The sequence below is a fragment of the Dipodomys merriami genome, unplaced genomic scaffold, assembly GCF_024711535.1.
Source record: "Dipodomys merriami isolate MVZ:Mamm:240054 unplaced genomic scaffold, mDipMer1.0.p SCAF_48, whole genome shotgun sequence".
Classification (NCBI taxonomy): Eukaryota; Metazoa; Chordata; class Mammalia; order Rodentia; family Heteromyidae; genus Dipodomys; species Dipodomys merriami.
This window is the reverse complement of record NW_027206046.1, coordinates 8,316,472-8,337,735: the sequence shown is the minus strand read 5'-3', so window position 1 is coordinate 8,337,735 and position 21,264 is coordinate 8,316,472. Positions and strand designations below refer to the sequence as shown.

Sequence of the window (21,264 nt, the reverse complement as noted above, 5' to 3'; positions counted from 1 at the left end):
TATCACTACTGCATTTGTTTAACCCTTTGTCCCGTCATTTCTGTGCGCCCCCTTACACTCTCCAAAATAGATAAACTTACATACAAGAAGAGAGGTACAGAAATAAAAAACAATGGCAAAGGAGAAAAAAAAACAAGAATCAAAGTAACATAAAAACCTCGTTTCCATTTCTTGGAGTTAATTTCGATAAATATTTTATATGATCATATGCCATAGCTATTGAATCTTTTAGTGAGACCAAGGGAGGATATTCTTAGGAGAGGATCACAAAGGTTCACACACACAATTTCTTTCTTTTTCTTTTTTTGTTGGTCATGGGCCTGAACTCTTGGCCAGGGCGCTGTCCCTCAGCTCTTCAGCTCAAGATTAGAGCTCTACCACTTGAGCTACAGCGCCACTTCAGGCTTTTTTTGCTTATGTGGTGCTAAGGAATGGAACCCAGGCCCTCATGCATGCAAGGCACCTTCCCAGCCCCAACACACACCCACACCCACACACAGACACACACACAGACACACACACACACAGACACACACACACACACACACACACTCTCTCTCTCTCTCTTTCTAAAAGCCCCTCTTTCCTCACACTGTCAGACTTCCCATTTTCATCAGTGAACTGAAAACCTCCCCAATAACAAAATTATACCCACACCTTTTCTTTTCTTTTTCCAAACTCTCTAGAAGAAGTTTTGGGGAAAAGAAAACTAATAGAGAAGAAACTTTCCAATCCTCATTTCTAATATGAAACAATGTTCCTCAAATACAATGACAAGCCTTCATTTTCATTAATGTTGATGTGATTTCTGAAACTTATTCTACTGGGTTTTTGTTGTTGTTGTTGTTTTTTTATTGGTTGTGGGGCCTGAACTCTGGGCCTACATGCTGTCTCTCAGCTCTTTAGCTCAAGGCTAGTGCTCTACCACTTGAGCCACAGCACCACTTCTGGCTTTTTCTGCTTTTGTGGTGCTGAGGAATCAAACCCAGGCCTCATGCATGCAAGGCAAGCACTCTACCACCGAGCCACTTTCCCAGCCTTGTTGTTGTTTTTTGTTGTTCTGCTGACAATCTTGACATTCAAAAGTGACATTCAAAAGCAAGAGAAAAGAGTGACGAGCCTTGGTTTTATTCATGCTGCACTAGATGCGTGGGGCTTGGCAAGTGCATCTCTCAAGGCAAGAGTGTCCATGGTATGCTGTTGGGCTCTCAGTGACTTTCCATGTGACACCAGGTGCAGTGCCAGACTTGAGGGCTCCACACACACATTTTATGGAATATAGTCTTCTTTTGGGGGCCTGTGCTACAGCTGCTGGCTTCCTGTGAATGAGAGGAGATCGGGGAAGTGACAGCCATGACATAATTTCCCTCAAATGCCCCAAGTACCATGTGAGTTTCTTCCTTCCTGGATGAGGCACAGAAAGCTCCCAAGCCAGGGAGTGGGATTCATTACATGCACAAACACAAGGTGGTGGTATTTGAAAGCAGGAAACATTGAAATTTGATTCTCAGTCCCAGAAGCCATCTTTAATGGAATGCACACAGTCCAGGCAGCAGTCCAAGGCCCTAGTCACTTTACTTCAGTCAGATTCAGCAAGACTTAAGAAGCAGATAGACTTTGCTTTACCGCGTCAACTCCTATTAATTTTATTTTTCTTTAACTTTTATTTTTAAACTACTTAATTCTATTGCTACCTCTCCAACTTTCCTCAGCTACCTTGTTCAGGCTCATACCCCTCAGCCCTTTCATTGCATTTTGTTTTTGAGATAGGGTCTGGATAATTTTGCTGGGGCTGGCCTTAAACTCTAGACCCCCCTGCCTCCACATCCTCATCCTCAATAGCTAGGATTACAGACATGTGCAACTATGCCCCCCTAAATATGGCATCTGACTTTGTCTATTTTCTTTATAGACATTATATTATTTATATATTATTTCTTATATTATTTCACTGAGTTTTGTTCCTTTTTCTAATTGGTTTAGGATTAGTCTGCTCTTCTTTCTAGCTTTTTGAGGTAGAACCTTAGGTCACTCATTTTTTTAAAAAATCTTCTTTTTTAATGTAAACTTTTACAGCTGTAAGTGTTCTAATAAAGATGTTGTAATGATGTTCTAATGTTGTATTTTCAGTCTTACAGTTCAACATATTCCTAAGTTCTCTAAAGATTTCTTTGAGTTTATTGTATGTTCTTTAACTTTCAAATATGTATTTCTAGGTACCATTTTTTTCTTTTTCTTTCTTTCTTTTTTTTTTTTTTGTCAGTCATGGGGCTTGAATTCTGAGCCTGGACATTGTCCCTCAGCTATTCAGCTCAAGGCTAGCACTCTATCACTTGAGCCACAGTGCCACTTCCAGTTTTCTAGTGGTTAATTGGAGGTAAGAGTCTCATGGACTTTCCTGCTCGGCTGGCTTTGAATAGTGATCTTCAGATCTTAGCTTCTTGAGTAGCTAGGAATACAGATATGAGCCACCGGTGCCCGGCTTATTTTAATATTTTTATAGTAAAAAAATCTATTTTGTATGATTTTTCAGTCTTTTAAATTTATTGAGGCTTGTTTTATAGCCCAGCACATGGTTTCTCTTGATTAAATGTTGTTTAAAAAAATGTATACTCTGCCATTGTTGCATATGGTCTATCAATACCAATTAAGTTTAGGCAACTGCTAATGTTGTTTAGATGATCTTTATTTTTTCCTGTTTTGTATAATTCTCAAACTTTGAGAAATGGACATTAAAATCTATTATAGTTTTAGACTATTTTTTAAATACTGCCAGTGTTTATATATTTGTTTTGAATGTTATTAAATACAAAATTTTAACTTTTATGTCTTAATGACGAATTAACCTTTCTGTATGAAATTTTGGTCAGCACTTTAGTTAATACTCTTTATCTTGAACCCTTGTTTTATTTAATATTAATGCAGCCATTTCCTATCTTTTTATTTACGATCTACATGGTATGTCTTCTTCCATCCATTTCTTGTCAAATAGTCCATATCTCTGTAGTTAAAGTGCATTTCTTTCAAGCAATAGTTACCTTTTTTACACATTTCTGATAGTCTCTGCCTTTTAATGGGCATATTATATTATCCATTAGCATTTAATTATAACCAATAATTTAATAGTAGTTTTACTGTTATGATTGGATTTATGTCTACCATTTCGTTGTTCATTTTCTATTTGCTCCGGTTTATGTTTGTTTTCTTGCTTGATTTATTCTCCCTTTCTTTTCTTCTGGATTTTTTTTTTTTTTTGCTGATCCTGGGGCTTAAGCTCAGGGTCTGGGTGCTGTCCCTGAGCTTCTTTTGCTCAAGGCTAGTGCTCTACCAATTGAGCCATAGTGCCACCTCAGGCTTTTCCTGAGTACTTTATTGGAGATAAGAATCTCCCGGACTTTCCTGCCTGGGCTGGCTTTGAACTGCAATCCTCAGATCTCAGCCTCATAAGTAGCTAGGACTACAGGTGTGAGCCATCAGACAAGTACCTGGCTTTTTTTCCCCTGGATTATTCTAATTTTTTTTTGGGTCCGGTCATGGGGCCTGAACTCGGCCTGAGCGCTGTTCCTCAGCTCTTCAGCTCAAGGCTAGCACTCTACAACTTGACCTACAGCGCCACTTCCGGCTTTTTTTTCTGCTTATGTGGTGCTGAGGACTCGAACCCAGGGCCTCATGCATGCAAGGCAAGTGCTCTACCACTGAACTACCTTCCCAGCCCTATTCGAATAATATTTAGAATATTATTTTATTAACCGGGCGCCAGTGGCTCACACCTGTAATCCTACCTACTGAGGAGGCTGAGATCTTGAGGATCACGGTTCAAAGCCAGCTGGGGCAGAAATGAGACTCTTATCTCCAATTAACCACTAGAAAACTGGAAGTGGTGCTGTAGCTCAAGCGGTAGGTCACTGGCTTTGAGCTGAAGAGCGCAGGGATAGTGCCCAAGCCTAGAGTTCAAGCCCCATGACCAACAACAACAACAACAACAACAAAAAAGAATATTATTTGATCAATTGACATTTGGACTATATCTTTTTCACCTAGTATTTTACTATAGATATTAAAATATACATTAACTGCTCAGTCAACTTAGAGATAATCTTGTACCATTTCATGTAGAATGCAGAAACATTGCAATGATATAGGCTCATTTACCACTGCTCCCCTGTTAAAACTATTATATATGTTTTATCTATGTAAGAAAACCATAGTACATTATTATTTTGCTCTAAAATCTTATGTATTTTAAAGGAATAAAAAGGAAATGGAGTCTTCTCATATTTACTCATATGTTTTCTATTTCTATACTTTTTCTTCACTTCCTGAAGTACTGAATTTCTCTTTGATATCATCTCTCTTTGCCTAGGAGAACTTTGATTTAGCATTATGTATAGTTCAGGCCAGAGGGTAAAATATTTTCATGTTTTCCTTATCTAAAAGACTTGATTTCACCTTCGTTATTGAAAGATAGAAAGCTGTAGGTTGACAGTTTTTCTTCTTATTCACTGTTTCTGTTTTCCATTATTTCTGATGATAAATATGTAGTAATTCATGTAATAATTCCCTGTATATGAAAGGTTACTTTTAATATTTTTCTTTACCTGTGGATTTTGGCCATTTTGCTATAACTTATTCCTCTCTGAGTTTATCCTTTTTAGGTTTGATGAAATTTAATTTGTAAATTTATGTCTTCTACCAAACTTGGGGAGTTTTCAGCCGTTGTATCTTAGAAATTGTTTTCTGCTTTAGTTTTCCTCTTCTCTCTTTCTGGGATACCCAAATCCTTGTTAGGGCTTTAAAAATTATCCTATCGTTCCATGGTACCTTATTAATTATTTTCAGTTACTTTTCATTTAATTAAATTTTATTATTAAATATTTATTTTTATTGCCCCCTTCCTTTATCAACTCCTTTTCTTGGATTCATCTAAACAAAAAAACTCTTTTAAAATTTCAGATACTTACTTCTAAGTTTTAACACTCCTACTTGGTTCTTTCATGTGTTTCCTAGTCTTCTTACTTCATTACTTGTGAGCATACTTTCTATTACTTCATTCATCATAGTTATGATGACAGCATTACAATCCTTATCTGAAAATTCCAGCATCTGAGTCACATCAGGATTGGTGTCTGCTGATTCCTTTTCCCTTGAGAATGGGTCCTAATTTCTTGACACTTCTTGACACTTCATGACACTTCAGGTAATTCTGGGTTATAAACTGGACATTGTGAATTCTTTCTTATGGAGACTTTAGATTGCATTTCATTGTTCTGAAGTGTACTGAGGCTTTTGCCTTACAAGGAAATGAATTTGGTTAGATCTAATACCTCCTGCCATGCCTGTGATAGGTGGTGGCTCAGATATGTATTTCTTGAAGCCTCGACTACAAAGTTGTTGTTGCTGCTGTTTTGTTTTTGTCTGTTGTGGGGCTTGAACTCAGAGCCTGAACACTGCCTCTGAGCTTCACTCAGGGCTAGCACAGTGCCACTTCTGGTTTTTTGGTGGTTGATTAGAGGTAAGAGTCTCACATACTTTACTGCTCAGGCTGGCTTTGAACTGCAGTCCTCAGATCTCAGCCTCCTGAATAGCCATGATTATAGGCGTGAGACACTAATGCATGCCTTAAGAAGTTCTTTTAGTTTGTTCTATTTATACATGGTTTAAGGATCTACTAGAGACTTAAGCTGGTTGTAGATACAGAACTTGATGTTTCCTCCTGATTCTGATTCTCCTCTTTGGGCTGGTTCCTTCTCCTTCTCCTGATATCTTCTAAATATAGGTAGAAAGATATGGTCATTCTGGCTTGAAAACTTAACCTGTCAAGTCTGTCTGTCTAACTGTCTGTCTGTCATCCTGTCTGTCTGTCTATCTATTTTTTAAAAAGTACCCAAAATCTCTATCCACAGCAATAACTACTGTTGCCTTTCTTTTTGAAAGTTTTTGTGTATTTTTTCTCAATAAAATTTAGACACTGTCACTCCAGCTGTTTTCATTTCAATACCCTTAACTTTCTTATTCCTTTGTCCTTCATTTCCCCCATGGGGAAAATTTCTAATTCCTGAGCATCTAGTCATCAACATATGTAATGTTTGGCTCTGGCCTTAAAAAAAAAAAAAAGAAAACTATTCAGAATGCTAATTTTAATCCCAAGGAGCTCGTTCTATTTTATATGTTTGAGATTCTGAATTTTCCACACCTATGAAATACTAATTATTAAGTTATAGAGGTATTTCCCACTAAATTAAATTAATAGACTTACTCATTTTATAGTTTAGTGAGGGAATGTTAAAAGTTGAGCCGCACCTTATTTATAATGGCAGAAAGTGATAAATATCTAAATGTCCATCAATAAGAGACTAGTTAAAGAAATAATGTACACCCATAGCACAGAATACTGCAAGCCAATTAAAATAGCTAGTTGACATGAAAAGAAAAGTAGCAAATATCTACAGTGAGTTGTTGGATGAAAATAAGGCTGACAACAGTAAAAATTAAGATATATTGTTTTCATTTATGGGAAACTGCATATACATGTATGTACACACACAGGGAGCTATGTGTAACAACTAAATCAATATATTTCATCAATACCTACTCTGTAAGAGATGTTTAATAAATGCATCATGATAGATACACACATCTCAGGTGGGAATCAGAGCATATGTAAATGATAGATGTGGGAGAATGTATCTGGTTTTCTAAAATGACTTTCTCTTCCCCACTCCTATCTTTAGAATAATGAACTGCAAAGCAGATTGGACTATTTAGAAGAAACTCAGCCCAAGACTGAAGTGGAAACCAGAGAGATTGGAGTGGGCTGTGATCTTCTACCCAGGTATTTAAGAATTTCCTGTTTTCCTCATTAAAATTCTTCTCTGACTTAAGAAAATACTTTACTAGCCAAATTGCATTCTTTCTAGCAAAATGATTTCTGCAAAGCTAAGTGGTATCTGCCAGGGCCTCAGACACCACTGTTTCTGTGGGAGCAGAGGCATTTTGTGTAGAGGAGGAAACAGTGAAGGAGAGACCCAGAAGCCATTGCGGAGAGGGACTGGTCTCTCCCAGAGTGCCTGCCTTTGTTTCTTCATCCACTCAGCAAGTCACTGTTAGTACTTCCCCTGTGCCAGGCATTTATGACACAGAAAGGAATAACATTTGGTCCCTGTCCCAGAGTAGAGTCTGGAAGACAGACAAATGGGTAGACAGGGATGGAAGACAGTGTGAGAGGACCACATAGGTACTTATAGCGATGTGGGAGCAAGAGGGTGTAAATCTTGAACGAAACTCATCTGTTCCCAAGCATTGTAGCAAAGTATTGCCAAGTGCAGGATCTGCCTGGTGCATAATGATCTGCTGCTGTCATCAGCACTTACAGGATTACTACCCCTTATTAGTTTGTGTAGTTAATTTCTGGGCTAGAGAACTGGCCTGTCCACTGTCCAGCTGCTCCCCACACCTGGGCCTGTGTGAGATCTGAGCTCATAATGCAGGCGCCTGCTTCTGGTAACTAACTTGCTATCTTTAGGTGCTTGCAATTGTGCTTAGCCTACAGGACATAAAATGTGTAAAACAGGATGTGATTGACATGTGGTTTGGGATTTAGGGGTTTTTAAATTTAATTTTATTGTTGTGGTAGAGGTGATGTACAGAGGAGTACAGTTACGTAAGTCAGATAATGAGTACGTTTCTTTTTGAACAATGTCACCTCTTCCTTCATTTTCTCTCTTCTGGACCCCCTTACCCACAAGTTGTATAGTTCATTTTCAAGTGTCTAGTGAGTATTTTTCACCCTTTGTCCTACCATTTCTGTGCTTACCCTCCCCAAAGAGATAAACTTACATGTAAGACAAGGTACAGAAATCGAAAACAATGACAAAGGAGGAAAAAAAACAAGCAAAATAACATAAAACCTCATTTCCATTTCTTGAGTTCATTTCAATGATCATCATTTTATATGATCATATACACACAGCTGTTGAACCTTTGTGATCCTCTCCTAAGAATATCCTCCTTTGGTCTCACTGTGTGGATGTCTATAGTCCTGTATAATTTATCCAAGATGGAATTCTATGCTTCCACCAGAAAGAGTGATATACTGCTTGTAAGCAAATGGAAAGATTTGGAAAAAAATTATATTAAGTAAAGTAAGCCAGACCCCCCCACCCCCAAAAAACATAGGTGGCACAGTTTCCCTCTTTTGTGGTTAACTAGGAAGTGCCTATAAATCTACAAGTAAACACCCTATCAATCTACAAGTAAACACACTGGATGGCAAAAGACAAAAAGTTACACTTGGACAGGATTTAGGTTATTGCTGGTGTCCTGTGCACAGGAGAGGTTCTTCTGTAAGTGGGAACATCTGTGCTCAGTGTTAGTAATCCAGAATGTGTCAGAGGCTGGCATCCAGAATAGGTACATGGTGGGAAAGGGTCTGGCTGATTCCCAAGCCAGGGAGGTGGAATTCCTGGTTCTAGTTCTACTAATTACCAGTAGGCTGTCTTTCTGAAGTTCTTTCTTTCCCAATGTCAAGTCAACAACTTTATTGGGTGACTGCTCTCATATTGAATAAGACAACCTTATTTGGGTGCTTTACTTTTAAAATCCATTTCTGATGGTTTTTGTCCTTTTGTTTTAGTTATGGCTCATTAAAACGAGCCACTTGCCACTGTGAAAGGACAAAAGAACATCAGGGAAAGCTTTTTTTTTTTTAACAAGGTTCTCATTTATATTGATTATCTTCTGGTAAAAACAAGGCAAGTTTAACACAGATATAACTAACAGAAAATGTTCTTAAAGAGAAAAATATTCAAATAGACTTGGGGTCTCATGAGCTGTGGTGAAATGCATTTGATGAAAATATAACCAAAAAGAATGATTGATTATGCTCAGGGATCCCTTTTGAAATAGAAATAATTTGGCCATTTCTCCCCTTTTTCTATTTTTCAAGAACTGAGCAGCTTAGTCCAATCTAATTGCCCACATAATAAATCTTGTTTGGCTAAGACGGGTACAAAACTATGCCTGAAACCAATAAACTGTTTGTTTTCTAATTCCCACATTTTGGCTTGAAACAAGCTTTTCAATTTGTATGTCCAAGTATAGCCTAAGGCAAACTTTTATGGCTAAGTTATGAAACCACAAAGCGGTTTTCATAATGGAAGTGCTGACAGACCCTTAACTTATGGCCACGGTGAACTTGGAAGCCACTTCAGTGTCTAAAAGCAGCTTTTCCATAAATGTAACATTTGCTTTCCCCCAGGATCCATCTTAGCACTTTAACTACCTAGGTCAGTCAGCAGAGGAAATGAAAACTACATAGTCTACAGATCCACATTTCCGAGAGGGCAGAATAATATTTCATTCACTTCCTCTTAGCTATTTATTAAGTGCCTACTATGTGAAAGGCAAGGGGCAGGTCCTGGTGGAGCGGAGACAGGAGGAGCTGTAGCAAGAACTGGGGGGGAATGGCTTTCCATCTGTGTTTTTTTTTTTTTTTTTTTTTTTTTTTGGTAGGTGCTGGTCCTGGAGCTTAAACTCATGGTCTGGGTGCTGTCCCTCAATTTTTTTGCTCAAGGCTAATGCTCAATCACTTGAGTCACACCTCGACTTCTGACTTTTTGATTAATTGGAGATAAGTCTCCTGGATTTTACTGCCTGGGCTGGTTTTGAACCATAATCATCAGATCTCAGCTTCCTGAGTAGCTAGGATTACAGGTGTAAGCCACTGGCTCCTGGCTCATCTGTATTTTTTAAAACCACCTTGCCCTTTGCTGGGACTCCTGGAGAGGCCTCCATGCCTAGAAGTTGGGGCAGGTTATTGGGCACTGGCCTGTGGGACTTCTCCCTCCCCCGCCCCACCCCAAAAAAGTCAGCACTTAATCTGTTTTGAATGTTAGATTAGAAGCAAGATCTTATTTGGATAAAGTTATGTTCCTGTGGGGCCAGGTATGCTGGTTCATATCTGCAACTCCAGCATCTTGGAAGACAAAGATCAAGAGGATTGCAGTTCAAGGTCATCCTAAGCAAAAGTTAGTGAGACCCTCCCCCCCATCTCAACCAACAAAGCTGGGCATGGTGGTGTGTATTTGTCAACCCAACTATGCAGAAGGTACATAGGTAGGAAATCAAGGTTTAGGCCCACTTACACACACACAAAAAAATGCAAAACACTACTTGAAAAATAACAAAAGTAAAATGGACTGGAGGCATGGGTGGAGTGGTAGAGCACCTGCCTAGAAATTGTGAGGCCCTGAGTTCAAACTCCACAGTCCTGCCAGAAAAAAAAAATCTGTGGCTAAAATAAGTTGGAACTCCCTGGTCTAGATAAATGCCCATGTTTTGTTGAAACCCAGAGGGATAAAAAGACTCACCAGAAGCCATAATGCCAGGGTTAGAACAAGGCTTGGTAGAATATATTTGTAGCTGAAAAACACTTGAGAGAGTTGCTGAATTGTGCTGTGTATGTTCTAAGTTTCTGATTCTTACTGAGATTGTGGATTTGAACCTAACAAGTAAAAGATTCCAATGATGCTTCCCAGACTTTTTTTTTTGGTGTTGGTCCTGGGACTTGAACTCAGAGCCTGGGCGCAGTCTTTGAGCTTTTTTGCTCAAGGCTGGGGCTCTACCACTTGAAGCCACAGCTTCAAGTCTAGTTCCAGAATATTTTTTCTAACACCTTTCTCTAGAATACTTTTGATCAATGAAAGTATTGACTTACACCTCAAAAGAATCCAGCAATGTGGTCCAGTTAAATGAGTTTGGGTTGCTGAGATTCCCTGTGCAGCCAACTGCTAGTTGACTTCAGCCTTGGGCAAGTTTCTTCATACCTTGATCTTTCTCTCTTAAGATGAGTGAGCCTGGCACCGGTGGCTCATGCCTGTAATCCTAGCTACTCAGGAGGCTGAGATCTGAGGATAACGGTTCAAAGCCAGCCCAGGCAGAAAAGTCCCAGAGACTTTGATCTCCAATAAACCACTAGCAAACCTGAAGTGGTGGTGTGGTTTAAGAGTAGAGCACTCGCCTTGAGCTGAAGAGTGCAGGGACAGTGCCCAGTCCCAGAGTTCAAGCCCTGTGGCTGACAAAAAAAAAAAAAAAAAAAAAAGATGAGCGTGAAAATGGTAGCTCCAAATCTCCTTTGGTTGCTACAAAAATTGTGTAAGAAGCATTTAGCCTGATAATGGGATCAGAGTTAAACCCTTAAAAAATAAAGATAGCTATTCATTAAACTAAAACAATTCGTTACTAGTCACTAAAACACAGAATTACTGAATTTGGGTATGCTAAGTTAATTTTATCAGCTGGTAAAGGGTTGACTGATAGCTAGCCTAAGTCAAGTGTATGGTGCTTCAGTATGTTCTGGGCTCTTCAGTAACCCTCCAGACCCTGAGTAAAACTGGAGAAGGGCAGTGATTGATAGTCTCTGTTAGCTGAGACATGAGTGTGGTTCCTGTATGTTCAGATTACTGTGAACATGGCCCCTACTTTCCCAGTGCATTCTCAGTCCTTTCTTTGCCATGAATTGCTTTACTCCTATCCTATGCTTTTTTTTTTTTTAACACCTGATTGCCTCAAACTTTCGCATTCTTGCTACCACCAGGCTATCTATGCTATCTTTTCTTTATCATATATACCCAGATCCTCACCTACCTCCAATTTCTTCTCCTTGGCTGCTTCCCCACCTCCACCTCATCTTTGTTTGCATGGTTTCTAGTGAGCAAGAATCTCTCATCAGAGAGGAAAAAGGCGAGGAATGACTCACCAAGTTTTAAACACCTATGATGTTTTTATTTTTTAAAGACTGATGGAGTTTGGTTTCAAAAAGTATAATATGGGACTGGGAAGGTGGCTCAGTGGTAGAGCGCTTGCCTTGCATGCTCAAGGCCCTGGGTTCGATTCCTCAGCACCACATAAGCAAAAAAGAAAAAATCCCGGAAGTGGCGCTGTGGCTCAAGTGGTAGAGCGCTAGCCTTGAGCTGAAGAGCTGAGGGACAGCGCCCAGGCCTAGAGTTCAGGTCCCACGACTGGACCCCCCCCAAAAAAAAAGAAAGAAAGAAAGAAAAAAGTATAATATATGGTCATTAGAGCCATTGAGAACAATTTCAGGTCAGCTAGCTCTTCATTTAGAGAAAAGTAGAAATCTAAAGGAGATAAGGACTTTTTCTCCCTTCTGCCCATAGTGAATTGAAATGTGGTTTCCAACAAACTCATCAATTATGTGTGTATGTGCATGTGTGTGCGTGCGTGCGTGCGTGCGTGCGTGTGTGTGTGTGTGCGTGTGTGTGTGTGTGTGTGTGTGTGTGTGTTCATCCTAGGATTTGAACTCAAGGCCTGGGTGCTGTCTCTGAGCTTTTTTGCTCAAGGCTAGTATTCTACCACTTGAGCCACAGCTCTACTTTCAGCTTTTTTGGTGATAATTGAAGGTAAGTGTCTCAGACTTTCTTACCTGGGTTAGGTTTGAACCATGATCTTCAGATCTCAGCCTCCTGAGTAGCTAGAACTACAGACGTGAGCCACAGATGCCTTGCTACATGAATTCTATCTTAATAGGTACTATTCAAAGAAAAATATTCCCATTGTCATAAGCACCAGACACATAGTAAGTGCTTTAACAATGCTTGTATTTTTTTCTCTTATTTCTGTTGTATCAATCAGAACACAGAATACCTTTCTGTCCAAACTTATTTTGGACTGTGTTATTGGTTCTGTGGTTAACCGTTTTTGTGTTCTTGAAATCCAGTTGTTTCCTACTGATCAGCTTAATAAAATGTTCCACTTCTTTTTCAGAAAGGTTGGGGTATGAATGCCTGTTTTGGAAACCTGGAAGGGTCACCTTTATAAATATTTTTGTGTTTTATGGGCTTTTTTAAGATAGTGTCACCAGAGACCATTTGTGTGATGTGGAATTTTCATTGGAGTTGGCACACACTGCCATATGGTTTCTACCCCTGACATTCCTCTAGTGTGCCTGGCCAGGTCATCAGGGATTCCTGAAGGGCCAGGTCCCATGCATTCTTTTGTGTGGCAGGTGACAATGTGACTGCTTCTCAAAACTCCCTACTCTTCTGGCTTCCCTGTCATCTATCTGTGGATTGAAAGCTCTGTGTCCAGCTGGGAGCTTCTGAGGTTATAAAGACAAGTGAGAGGTGGTTGCCACCCTCAGGGAATTTAGGTAATAATGGAGACATATACAGACAGTGGGTGCTGTAGGAGAGGCTTTCAGTGCTGTGTCAGAGCTTGCTTAATATTAATCTTCAGGGTGTCTGGGGGATGGAAAGCAGGAGAAGACATACTGGATCTCCTGGGGGAAGCCATTGGGACATTTATGATGTCTTATGATTCTCTTACTTCTGATATACCCTGTGTACCACTTTGTAACTGACTGAACATGGGAAATTAGAGGAAAGGGAGTTGATTCTCAAATTCACATGCATTTGCTCACTGAATTGGTAAGGACAAGGAATGTAGCTGCAGTATCCACAAATCTCAGCACCATAGTTTTTCACAGTCCTAAGTATAGTAGGAACCTTACTCCATAGCTTCATTCAGGACCCCAGGACTCTTCCATCTAGTGACACCTGGGCTTTGGGAGTCCTTTTAGCTCCTCCAATGCATCCTCTGCAAAAACAAAAAAAGAGGTGCTGGGAATGTGGGTTAGTGGTAGAGTGCTTGCCTAGCATGCATGAAGCCCTGGGTCAATTCCTCAGTACCACATAAACAGAAAAAGCTGGAAGTGGCGCTGTGGCTCAAGTGGTAGAGTGCTAGCCTTGAGCAAAGGAAGCTCAGGGACAGTGCCTAGACCCTGAGTTCAAGCCCCAGGACTGGTAAGAGAGGGGGGAGAGGGAGGGCAAGCTCGAGAGAGCATGAGTGCTAGCCCAAGCCTGGAAAAAGAGAGGGGGGAAGAATGGGGGAATGAGAGAGACAGAGAGAGAGAGAGAGAGAGAGAGAGAGAGAGAGAGAGAGACAGAGAGAGAGAGAGAGAGAGAGAGAGAGAGAGAGAGAGAGAGAGAGAGAGAGAGAGAGAGAGAGAGAGAGAATATGAGCATGGAGGACTATGTAGAAAGTTGTACAGGTCAAACCTGAAGTACTGTGAGTTGTTTTTGTCCATTTAGTCACATGACCCACCACCTAATTGTAAGGGAGGCTGGCAAAAGTGGTTGAGTTATGGGTTCAGGAGGAAAGACATGGGATTTGTCACCAAATCCTTTTAATTCTGTGATCCAAAACTTTCCCTCAATTTTCCCTATGACTTTACCTCTGGTGCTCCAGTTGGAATTCTCATGATCTCTCTTTCTCTTCCTAACTAGTAAGAATTTCCTCACCTTCTGCTTCCAGACTACTCTTTCCACAGGCAACTATCAACAGTACCAGAGGAATCTTGCTAGAATATAAATATGAACACATCACAGTCTTCCTTAAATAGCCATGGTGGTTCAATAGCTCCTTCTCCACTCCTTGGATCTGTCTTCTTGTATCATACTTGTGATAGGAGACCTGGCCTTGTCTTCTGCTACTTCCTATTGTAAATTCTTCACTCTGCTGGTACCAAATATGTCTCCATTCCACATATGCAAACTGTGGGCTCACCCTTCTTTGCCCTTACATACCTTATACCCCTGCCTAAAATTCTCATCTTCCCTCAGTCCCTTTGCGGAATGAATACCTGGCATCTCTTAGGATTTACCATCCCTGTGCAGTTGTGAATGTCTTGGCATGTTAAATTGTTCTGCCTTCAGCTAGGCCATCATGTATTCATTCTTGTACTGTTCATTGTTCTGGCAGGGAGGAGAGACTGAAGAGAGTTCAAGGAATGGGCTGTTTACAAATGTTTTGGTAGCTGGAAGAGAAAGATGGGAGCTCACAGTTCCCAAGCTCACAGCAGTAGGAGTTGTCATCACCTTTGTCCATTTTACATTGCTCTGACTGAGTCTAGGATGGGTGGTATCACAATGGTGAATATGTGTGGTTAACAGGTCCAGTGGTGAGATAGGAAGCAAGAGACTGAGGAAAAAGGGTCATTCTTTTTTTTTTTTAATAACAACCTGCCCTCAGAAACGAATTCACCCTACCAGATATGATGCCCTCCTGCTAAGTAGCATTAATCCATTCATGAAAGTAGGGTCCCCATCACCTGGTACCTTCCTTAGGCTCCACTCATCATGTCAACATTACCATGCTGAGAAACAGATTTCTAGCACAAATCCCATGGGGGGGGGGCGGTTGCACTCAAACCACTGGCTTGCAGAAGCAGGAGGAAAAGGCTAGCAAAAGAGTGAGGGCAGAGCTATAGCTGTGACCTTTGGGAAAGGCATAGAGTCAGCTACCCAGCGGTGGCCTGGCTGGGAGGGAACAGATGCACTGACCTCTTTTATCACTCATTCTCTGATCACCTACTCCCATCACCCAATTGGTCAAAATGAACTGAAAACTAGAGGGCAAAGAACCCATCAATGCTGACCTTCAGAGCAGTACAGAGCAAGTGGGGAGGGGGAGAAAGTAGATCTGAATGGACAAATGAGGAATATTCAGCAGAGCTGTTTATAGCTCTAATATGGCACCTAACACATAATTAAAATGATTTATGTACCTATTTTTCCTGCCAGATGACGAGTCCCTTGGATGCACATTTTTTATTCTTCTGAATCACTGATAACTAACATAACCTTTAAAAGTTGCTTAAAAAAACTACGATCCTGTCGTGGTCTATTTGGGCTGTTATAGACTTGGGAACATGTACACAAGAGAAATTTATTTCTTGCTATTCTGGAGGTCAGGAAGTCCAAGACTAAGGTCAGCAGATTTGATCTCTGCTGAGAACCCACTTTCTGGTTCATAAACAACATCTCCTCATTGTTTCCTCACCTGGAAGACGGGATGCCACACATGAAGGTAGAACCCTTATGACCTAATCACTTCCAGAAGTTCCTACCTCCTTCTGATATCACCTTAGAGGCTAAGATTTCAGTATCTGAATTTGGGGAGCAGCCTCTCTATTGCAGGTCCCTTTTGTAAAGTTTATGTGAAATACTAAACTGCATTGTTACAATCTTTTTATCTTTCACTGCTAAAGAGCCAGTTCCTAGAGCTGTCTTAGCATATAAAGATTGTAATCATCTTCTGTCTTTTCTCACTTAGCCCAACAGGCAGGACTCGTGAAATTGTGATGCCTTCTAGAAACTACACGCCATACACGAGAGTCCTGGAACTAACCATGAAGAAAACCCTCACTTAAGGCATTCGAATCCATGCACTTCAGAGGCAAAAAGGGCCAGAAACTCTTCGGCCTGGAGTCAAGAAAGGGTGACTGTTACGTCCTCATGAACAAGAAGCCAGAATGGAAACTGCTGTAGCTCCACTCTGCTTCTAAGACAGGAAGGAGAGTGAAGATGGAGGAGGGGACAGGCAAGGACAGGTATAAGGGTCACAGCATCCTCTTGTGTGCTGCATTATCATTTGTTTTTCATGTAGACACTGAAATCCTTACAGTATTTCACCATTTGTTTTTATTTTTCTATTTTGCTACTTTGGTTGGGAGTGAAAAGGGCATTGATTTGAAATTTCATATTATTCACAGCAGCATTTGTTAGAGCATGAAGGTTTGTTTACCCATGAAAGTATTAGAAACAGTGTTTCTCTGGTGCAGCAAGGCTGTCAATGAGAAGTGTGGGCACCTGGAAAAACTTGAACCCAGAGGGGAGAATTCCCAGCATGCACTGCTCTCTCTCTTTGGCCACAAGGAATTGTGCTGGGCTGTAAAAGCCACAATTAGTCGGTGTAGGCCAGACCAGCTTCATCCTGATATGCTAATCCCTTGCTTTAATTTGTGCCTTATGTCTTTACTGGACCTGAAATCACTATATTTATTCAACTTTTGATTTTTTGTTTTCGTTCACACTTTAACTTAAAGAGAATTTTGTATTGTGGAAATTTAATCATTTAATGTTTTGTATCAATTGATATTTTTGTTAAAGGAATGAGTAATCTATTCATGCATGCTCTAGTTTGTTAGTATAACCTGTATTGCCTTTGTTATTACAACCTGTTTAATAAATACCATATATTTTGTTCTACTAATGTTGTATCTGCGTAGAACTACACGTAAAAGGAGAAGAATGCAGACTGTCAGCCTGTAGAGTAAGTGCCAAGGTCAGATTATGTTGGTCCTACAGTCACTGTGATCCACAGAAGCATAGGTGTGTGTGTGTGTGTGTGTGTGTGTGTGTGTGTGTGTGTGTGTGTGTGTGTGTGTGTGTGTGTGTGTGTGTGTGTGTGTGTGTGTGTGTGTGTGTGTGTGTGTGTGTGTGTGTGTGTGTGTGTGTGTGTGTGTGTGTGTGTGTGTGTGTGTGTGTGTGTGTGTGTGTGTGTGTGTGTGTGTGTGTGTGTGATTCCTGAAATGTATTTAGTTGATGCACCTTCTGAAAAGAGTGAAATACATTCATGATCACAAAATACAAAATAGTTCTTAAAAATCTCCCATCCCTTTTTTCCCCACCCCCTTTCTTATTTTCCTCATTTTGGAAGAAAAAAATTTAAGGCAAACAAAGCAATTTAGTTGACCAAATTACTACGAGCTGGGATAATCTAGAGAAAGCCAAGCTTTAGAAACAAATATGTATTTCAACTCTGGCTACAGCACCTTGGGTGAGTCACCAAAGCTCTGTGAGTATCGTTCCTCTAACAACCTGGGTTCCACATGTACTTGATAGGGTGGGCCAGTTCAACTCAGAGCTGACATGCGGATGGGATGGGGATGGGCCCTCCGGTCAGCAAATGCTATCCTCCTGGAGGTTTGTTTAAAAGCATTATTGGCTCATATGTAGCCTTCTGTGGTACAGATATTCTAACAAGAAGAAACTGTGCCCTGTGGAAATCATCAAGGAGAAGCATCTCAGGAAAAGGCTGTCTTCAGGACCCAGGGGTTGGGAAAGCTGGACTCAGAGAGGGACAGAGGGTCCTGGGACCCCCAGGTCTCTAAAAACTCTGGTCTGAAAGTAGTGATTTAATGTCAGTTTTAATGAAACTAAGAAGTAAAAACCATTCTGTAACCATTTCTATATTCTCTACTTTCTTTCTCTTAAAACAAGCTAGAAAAAGAAGAACTTAGAGATTTTAAATTTAAAGAATATCAGAGATCATTCTACTACTGGGGCTTTTGCATTTAAAAGTACATCTTGAGTAAAAGGAGAATTCCTTATGTCACTTAACTATCCAGAAGACTATTAAAGAGAGTTCCTACAGTGTACAGACTGAGAGAATTGTACAGAGAATCCTTCTAGATAGACTGTCAAAATTATCTCTAGTGACCCAATCCTTCATCTGAAAAGAGTGCCATTCAGGAACCTGTTCATGAGCATGAGTATTATGTAGAACTGGATGAACTCTAATATCGTATAACCAATTTATCTCACTGAAATAAAGGATGGCCGTATATATGGGGGATTTTTTAAAACTATAAAAATGGCATCTTGCAAGAAGGTTTCCGATTAAAATTTTCATTCCAGCCCTTCCTGGCTTTCTTAAAAATATTCATACACACAGATGTCACTTGTTTCATTTTAAAAATAAACACAACCCTCTATGGAGAAGCAGAATCATGTGGGTTTTTTAGAATGTCAGCTTCCCAAGCTGGGTCTTGAGTATGGCCACGTGGAAGTCACTGACTCAGCCTATGACCCTAGACCATGGGAGCATGGTCAGTTTCTTCCTGGCGGGATGGATGTGAAAATGAGTGAGTTAACCCTGCAAGTAAGAATACTGCTTGTGACCCAGTGAACACTCAGAAAATGCTGCCTGTCACCAGAACATACTTCCACAACCACGTTTTGCTTATCAATTTTCTTGGACTGCCTCACAGTTATTAGGCAGGTGCTCCACCACTTGAGCCACACCACTAGTCCTTTTTACTTTGTTATTTTTCAAAGAGGGTTTTGCTTTTTGCCTGGGCCAGCCTGGACTCCAATCCTCTTACCTGTGCCTCCCCGAAAATTGAAATAGCAGGTGCACGCCACCATACCCAGCTTTTTAATTGGTTGAGATATGTGTGTGGGAGGAGGGGAGGTGTCTCATAAGCTTTGTGCTTGGGCTGGCCTTGAATGGTGATGTTCCCAATCTCAGCCTAAGTAGTTAGGATGATAGGAATGAGTCACTGTACCTGAATTATAATCATTTTTATACACATATGCACAAATAGATAATCTACACCAATATTTCTTATAGTTAATTGGCTTCCATTACATTGATATACATGATTTAATAGTGCTATCCCCTAATGAAATCCCTTAATGGTATTTTGGAAATTACTTTTACTGTTTTTAAAGCAATCCTCTGGTGAACCATCTTGTGCTCACATCTTTGCACATTTTCCTAATTATTTTCTCAAGACACAAGCTAGAAGAGAAATGGTCAGGCCAAATGTAATGCAAGGCTTAGGTGCATTTGCTCCAATCTGTCCCCTGGAAATCTGTGTCCACTGAAACTCACCAACAGGATGAGAATGTGAGTTCCTGACTCTTTTGTCAAAATTAGGGACATATATATATATATATGTATGTATGTATGTATGTATATTTAATGAAGTATATTTTAAAAAACCTGTCCCCCTAAAAAGCAGTGAAATATGGTCCTTTGGGATATTTGCTTTGGATACCTGAGCTCAAGAATATGCAGGTGTGAGTTGTTCGTTAGAGGTGTCTCTAGGGCCAAGAGAATGCCTAGGCAACAGACAGGAAACAGAATCGAAGGAGTGGGAATCTCCCCAGAACCTGAAACTAAAGAGTCTGTTGCATAGTTAGCCACAATCAGAGCCAGTCAGGGAGACAGAAAAGACTCAGGCCACGTCTCCAAGGGCAAATTTTTGTGATAGCATTGGAGAAAGGACCAATGCATGGGAAGTCAGACTTACTCATTTATAACAATCTGCTCTTCCAGGAGCTAACCAGCATACCCAAGAGCAGTTATTTATCTCTTTTAGTGACAGTACCCTCAGTCTCCTAACCACTTTCCACTTAAAGATCACATCACCTCTCCACATCACATATTAGGGGTGAAACATCTGACCCATAAACTTTTTTTTTTGGGGGGGGGGAAGACAAACTACGTGTAAGCCATAGCAGAAGAGAACTGGATGAACAGAGGGCTAAAGTGTATCTTCTTTTCTTCATATACAAATGTAAGAATAACTCACTGGGCTTTATCATGGAAGGCTTGGCCCAAAAGGAAGAATGAAAATGTGTTTCCAGAAAGACCAGGCAAAGACACCAGAGGGAGACTGCTACTAGAATTTGGCTACTAGAATTTGACTGCTACTAGGATTTGATAACTAATCCATGGTACAAAGCACCCATTCCCTCCTTCTCCTCTCTCCTCTCTTTTCCTTTTTTTTTTTTGCTTGTGGATATCAGATGATTTAAGCACCAATTGTTGAAAGGAGTACTCATTTCCTGCTAAGCTGCCCTTGCACTATTGTTAAAAATCAATCGACTAGAGACACATCTAGTTCTATACTCTCCACTCTTATATTGATCTAGTTGCCCAATGGCAGCAGCTTAATCACAGGGTCCTAAAGTCAGGTAGTACAGGCTCTCCACTTAGGTTTCCAAAGGGAATTGTTTTGCCTATTGTAGGCTCTCTGCATTTCCATACGGATTGTATACCCTGTTGATTTCTGCAAAAGGTCAGCTGATATTCTGATTGGGATCACACTAAATAGACATGACGAAAGAAAGCACCCAGAGCTCTCCTCTCTGTGAGTGCCAGTGACACTGTGGTCTAGCTGGGAGCACAGGGTCAGCCGCTGGGTGTCAGGGGCCTCTTTTTTCTTCCTCAGTTTGAACGGCACTGGGTTAAAAAACCTCCACAGAATGTATTTTGATAATGGTATAGTATAATCTTTGTGGAATTCTGAAGAAAATATTATAAGAAACATTCATATGTGCCCAAGGGCCATAAAACTGATGTAATTTGAATGCAATAAAATATAAACAAATGGCAAACAGTTCTTGAGGGTTTTCTCTTAATTTTTCAACACATACTTTAGGGTTTTAACATACAGCGTTTACAGCATTCACCTTCCTGAATGAGGGGTGGGAGGGAGGTTGAGAAATAATTAGTAGGCAATTTTTTGGCCCTGGGACTTTACTTGTAAATGTTTTCTTTGGCAGCCATACTCTTGAGAACAGGAAGTTACTCTCTTGTTACAGATTTAAGACTTTTCTGAGCCAAATAACAGAAAGCTGGATTAGTTCTGAAATGAAAGGGGGGGCGGGGAACCAA

The 21,264-nt window shown here is 40.4% G+C and overlaps 1 protein-coding gene and 1 long non-coding RNA gene across 2 annotated transcripts in view; one reads left to right on the top strand and one right to left on the bottom strand.

Annotated features, from left to right (window-relative positions):
* The window catches only part of Myzap (myocardial zonula adherens protein), a 73,307-nt gene extending 56,244 nt beyond the window's left edge, over positions 1-17,063 (top strand). The window contains exons 12-13 of the mRNA XM_069995330.1: positions 6,732-6,832; positions 16,129-17,063. Of these exons, the coding sequence (XP_069851431.1) occupies positions 6,732-6,832; positions 16,129-16,225 (198 nt within the window). The 3' untranslated portion in view covers positions 16,226-17,063. The remainder of the gene's footprint in view (positions 1-6,731; positions 6,833-16,128) is intronic.
* LOC138808966 (uncharacterized) overlaps positions 1-21,264 on the bottom strand; it is a 34,680-nt gene that overhangs the window by 2,824 nt on the left and 10,592 nt on the right. The gene's annotated exons all lie outside the window — the stretch shown is intronic.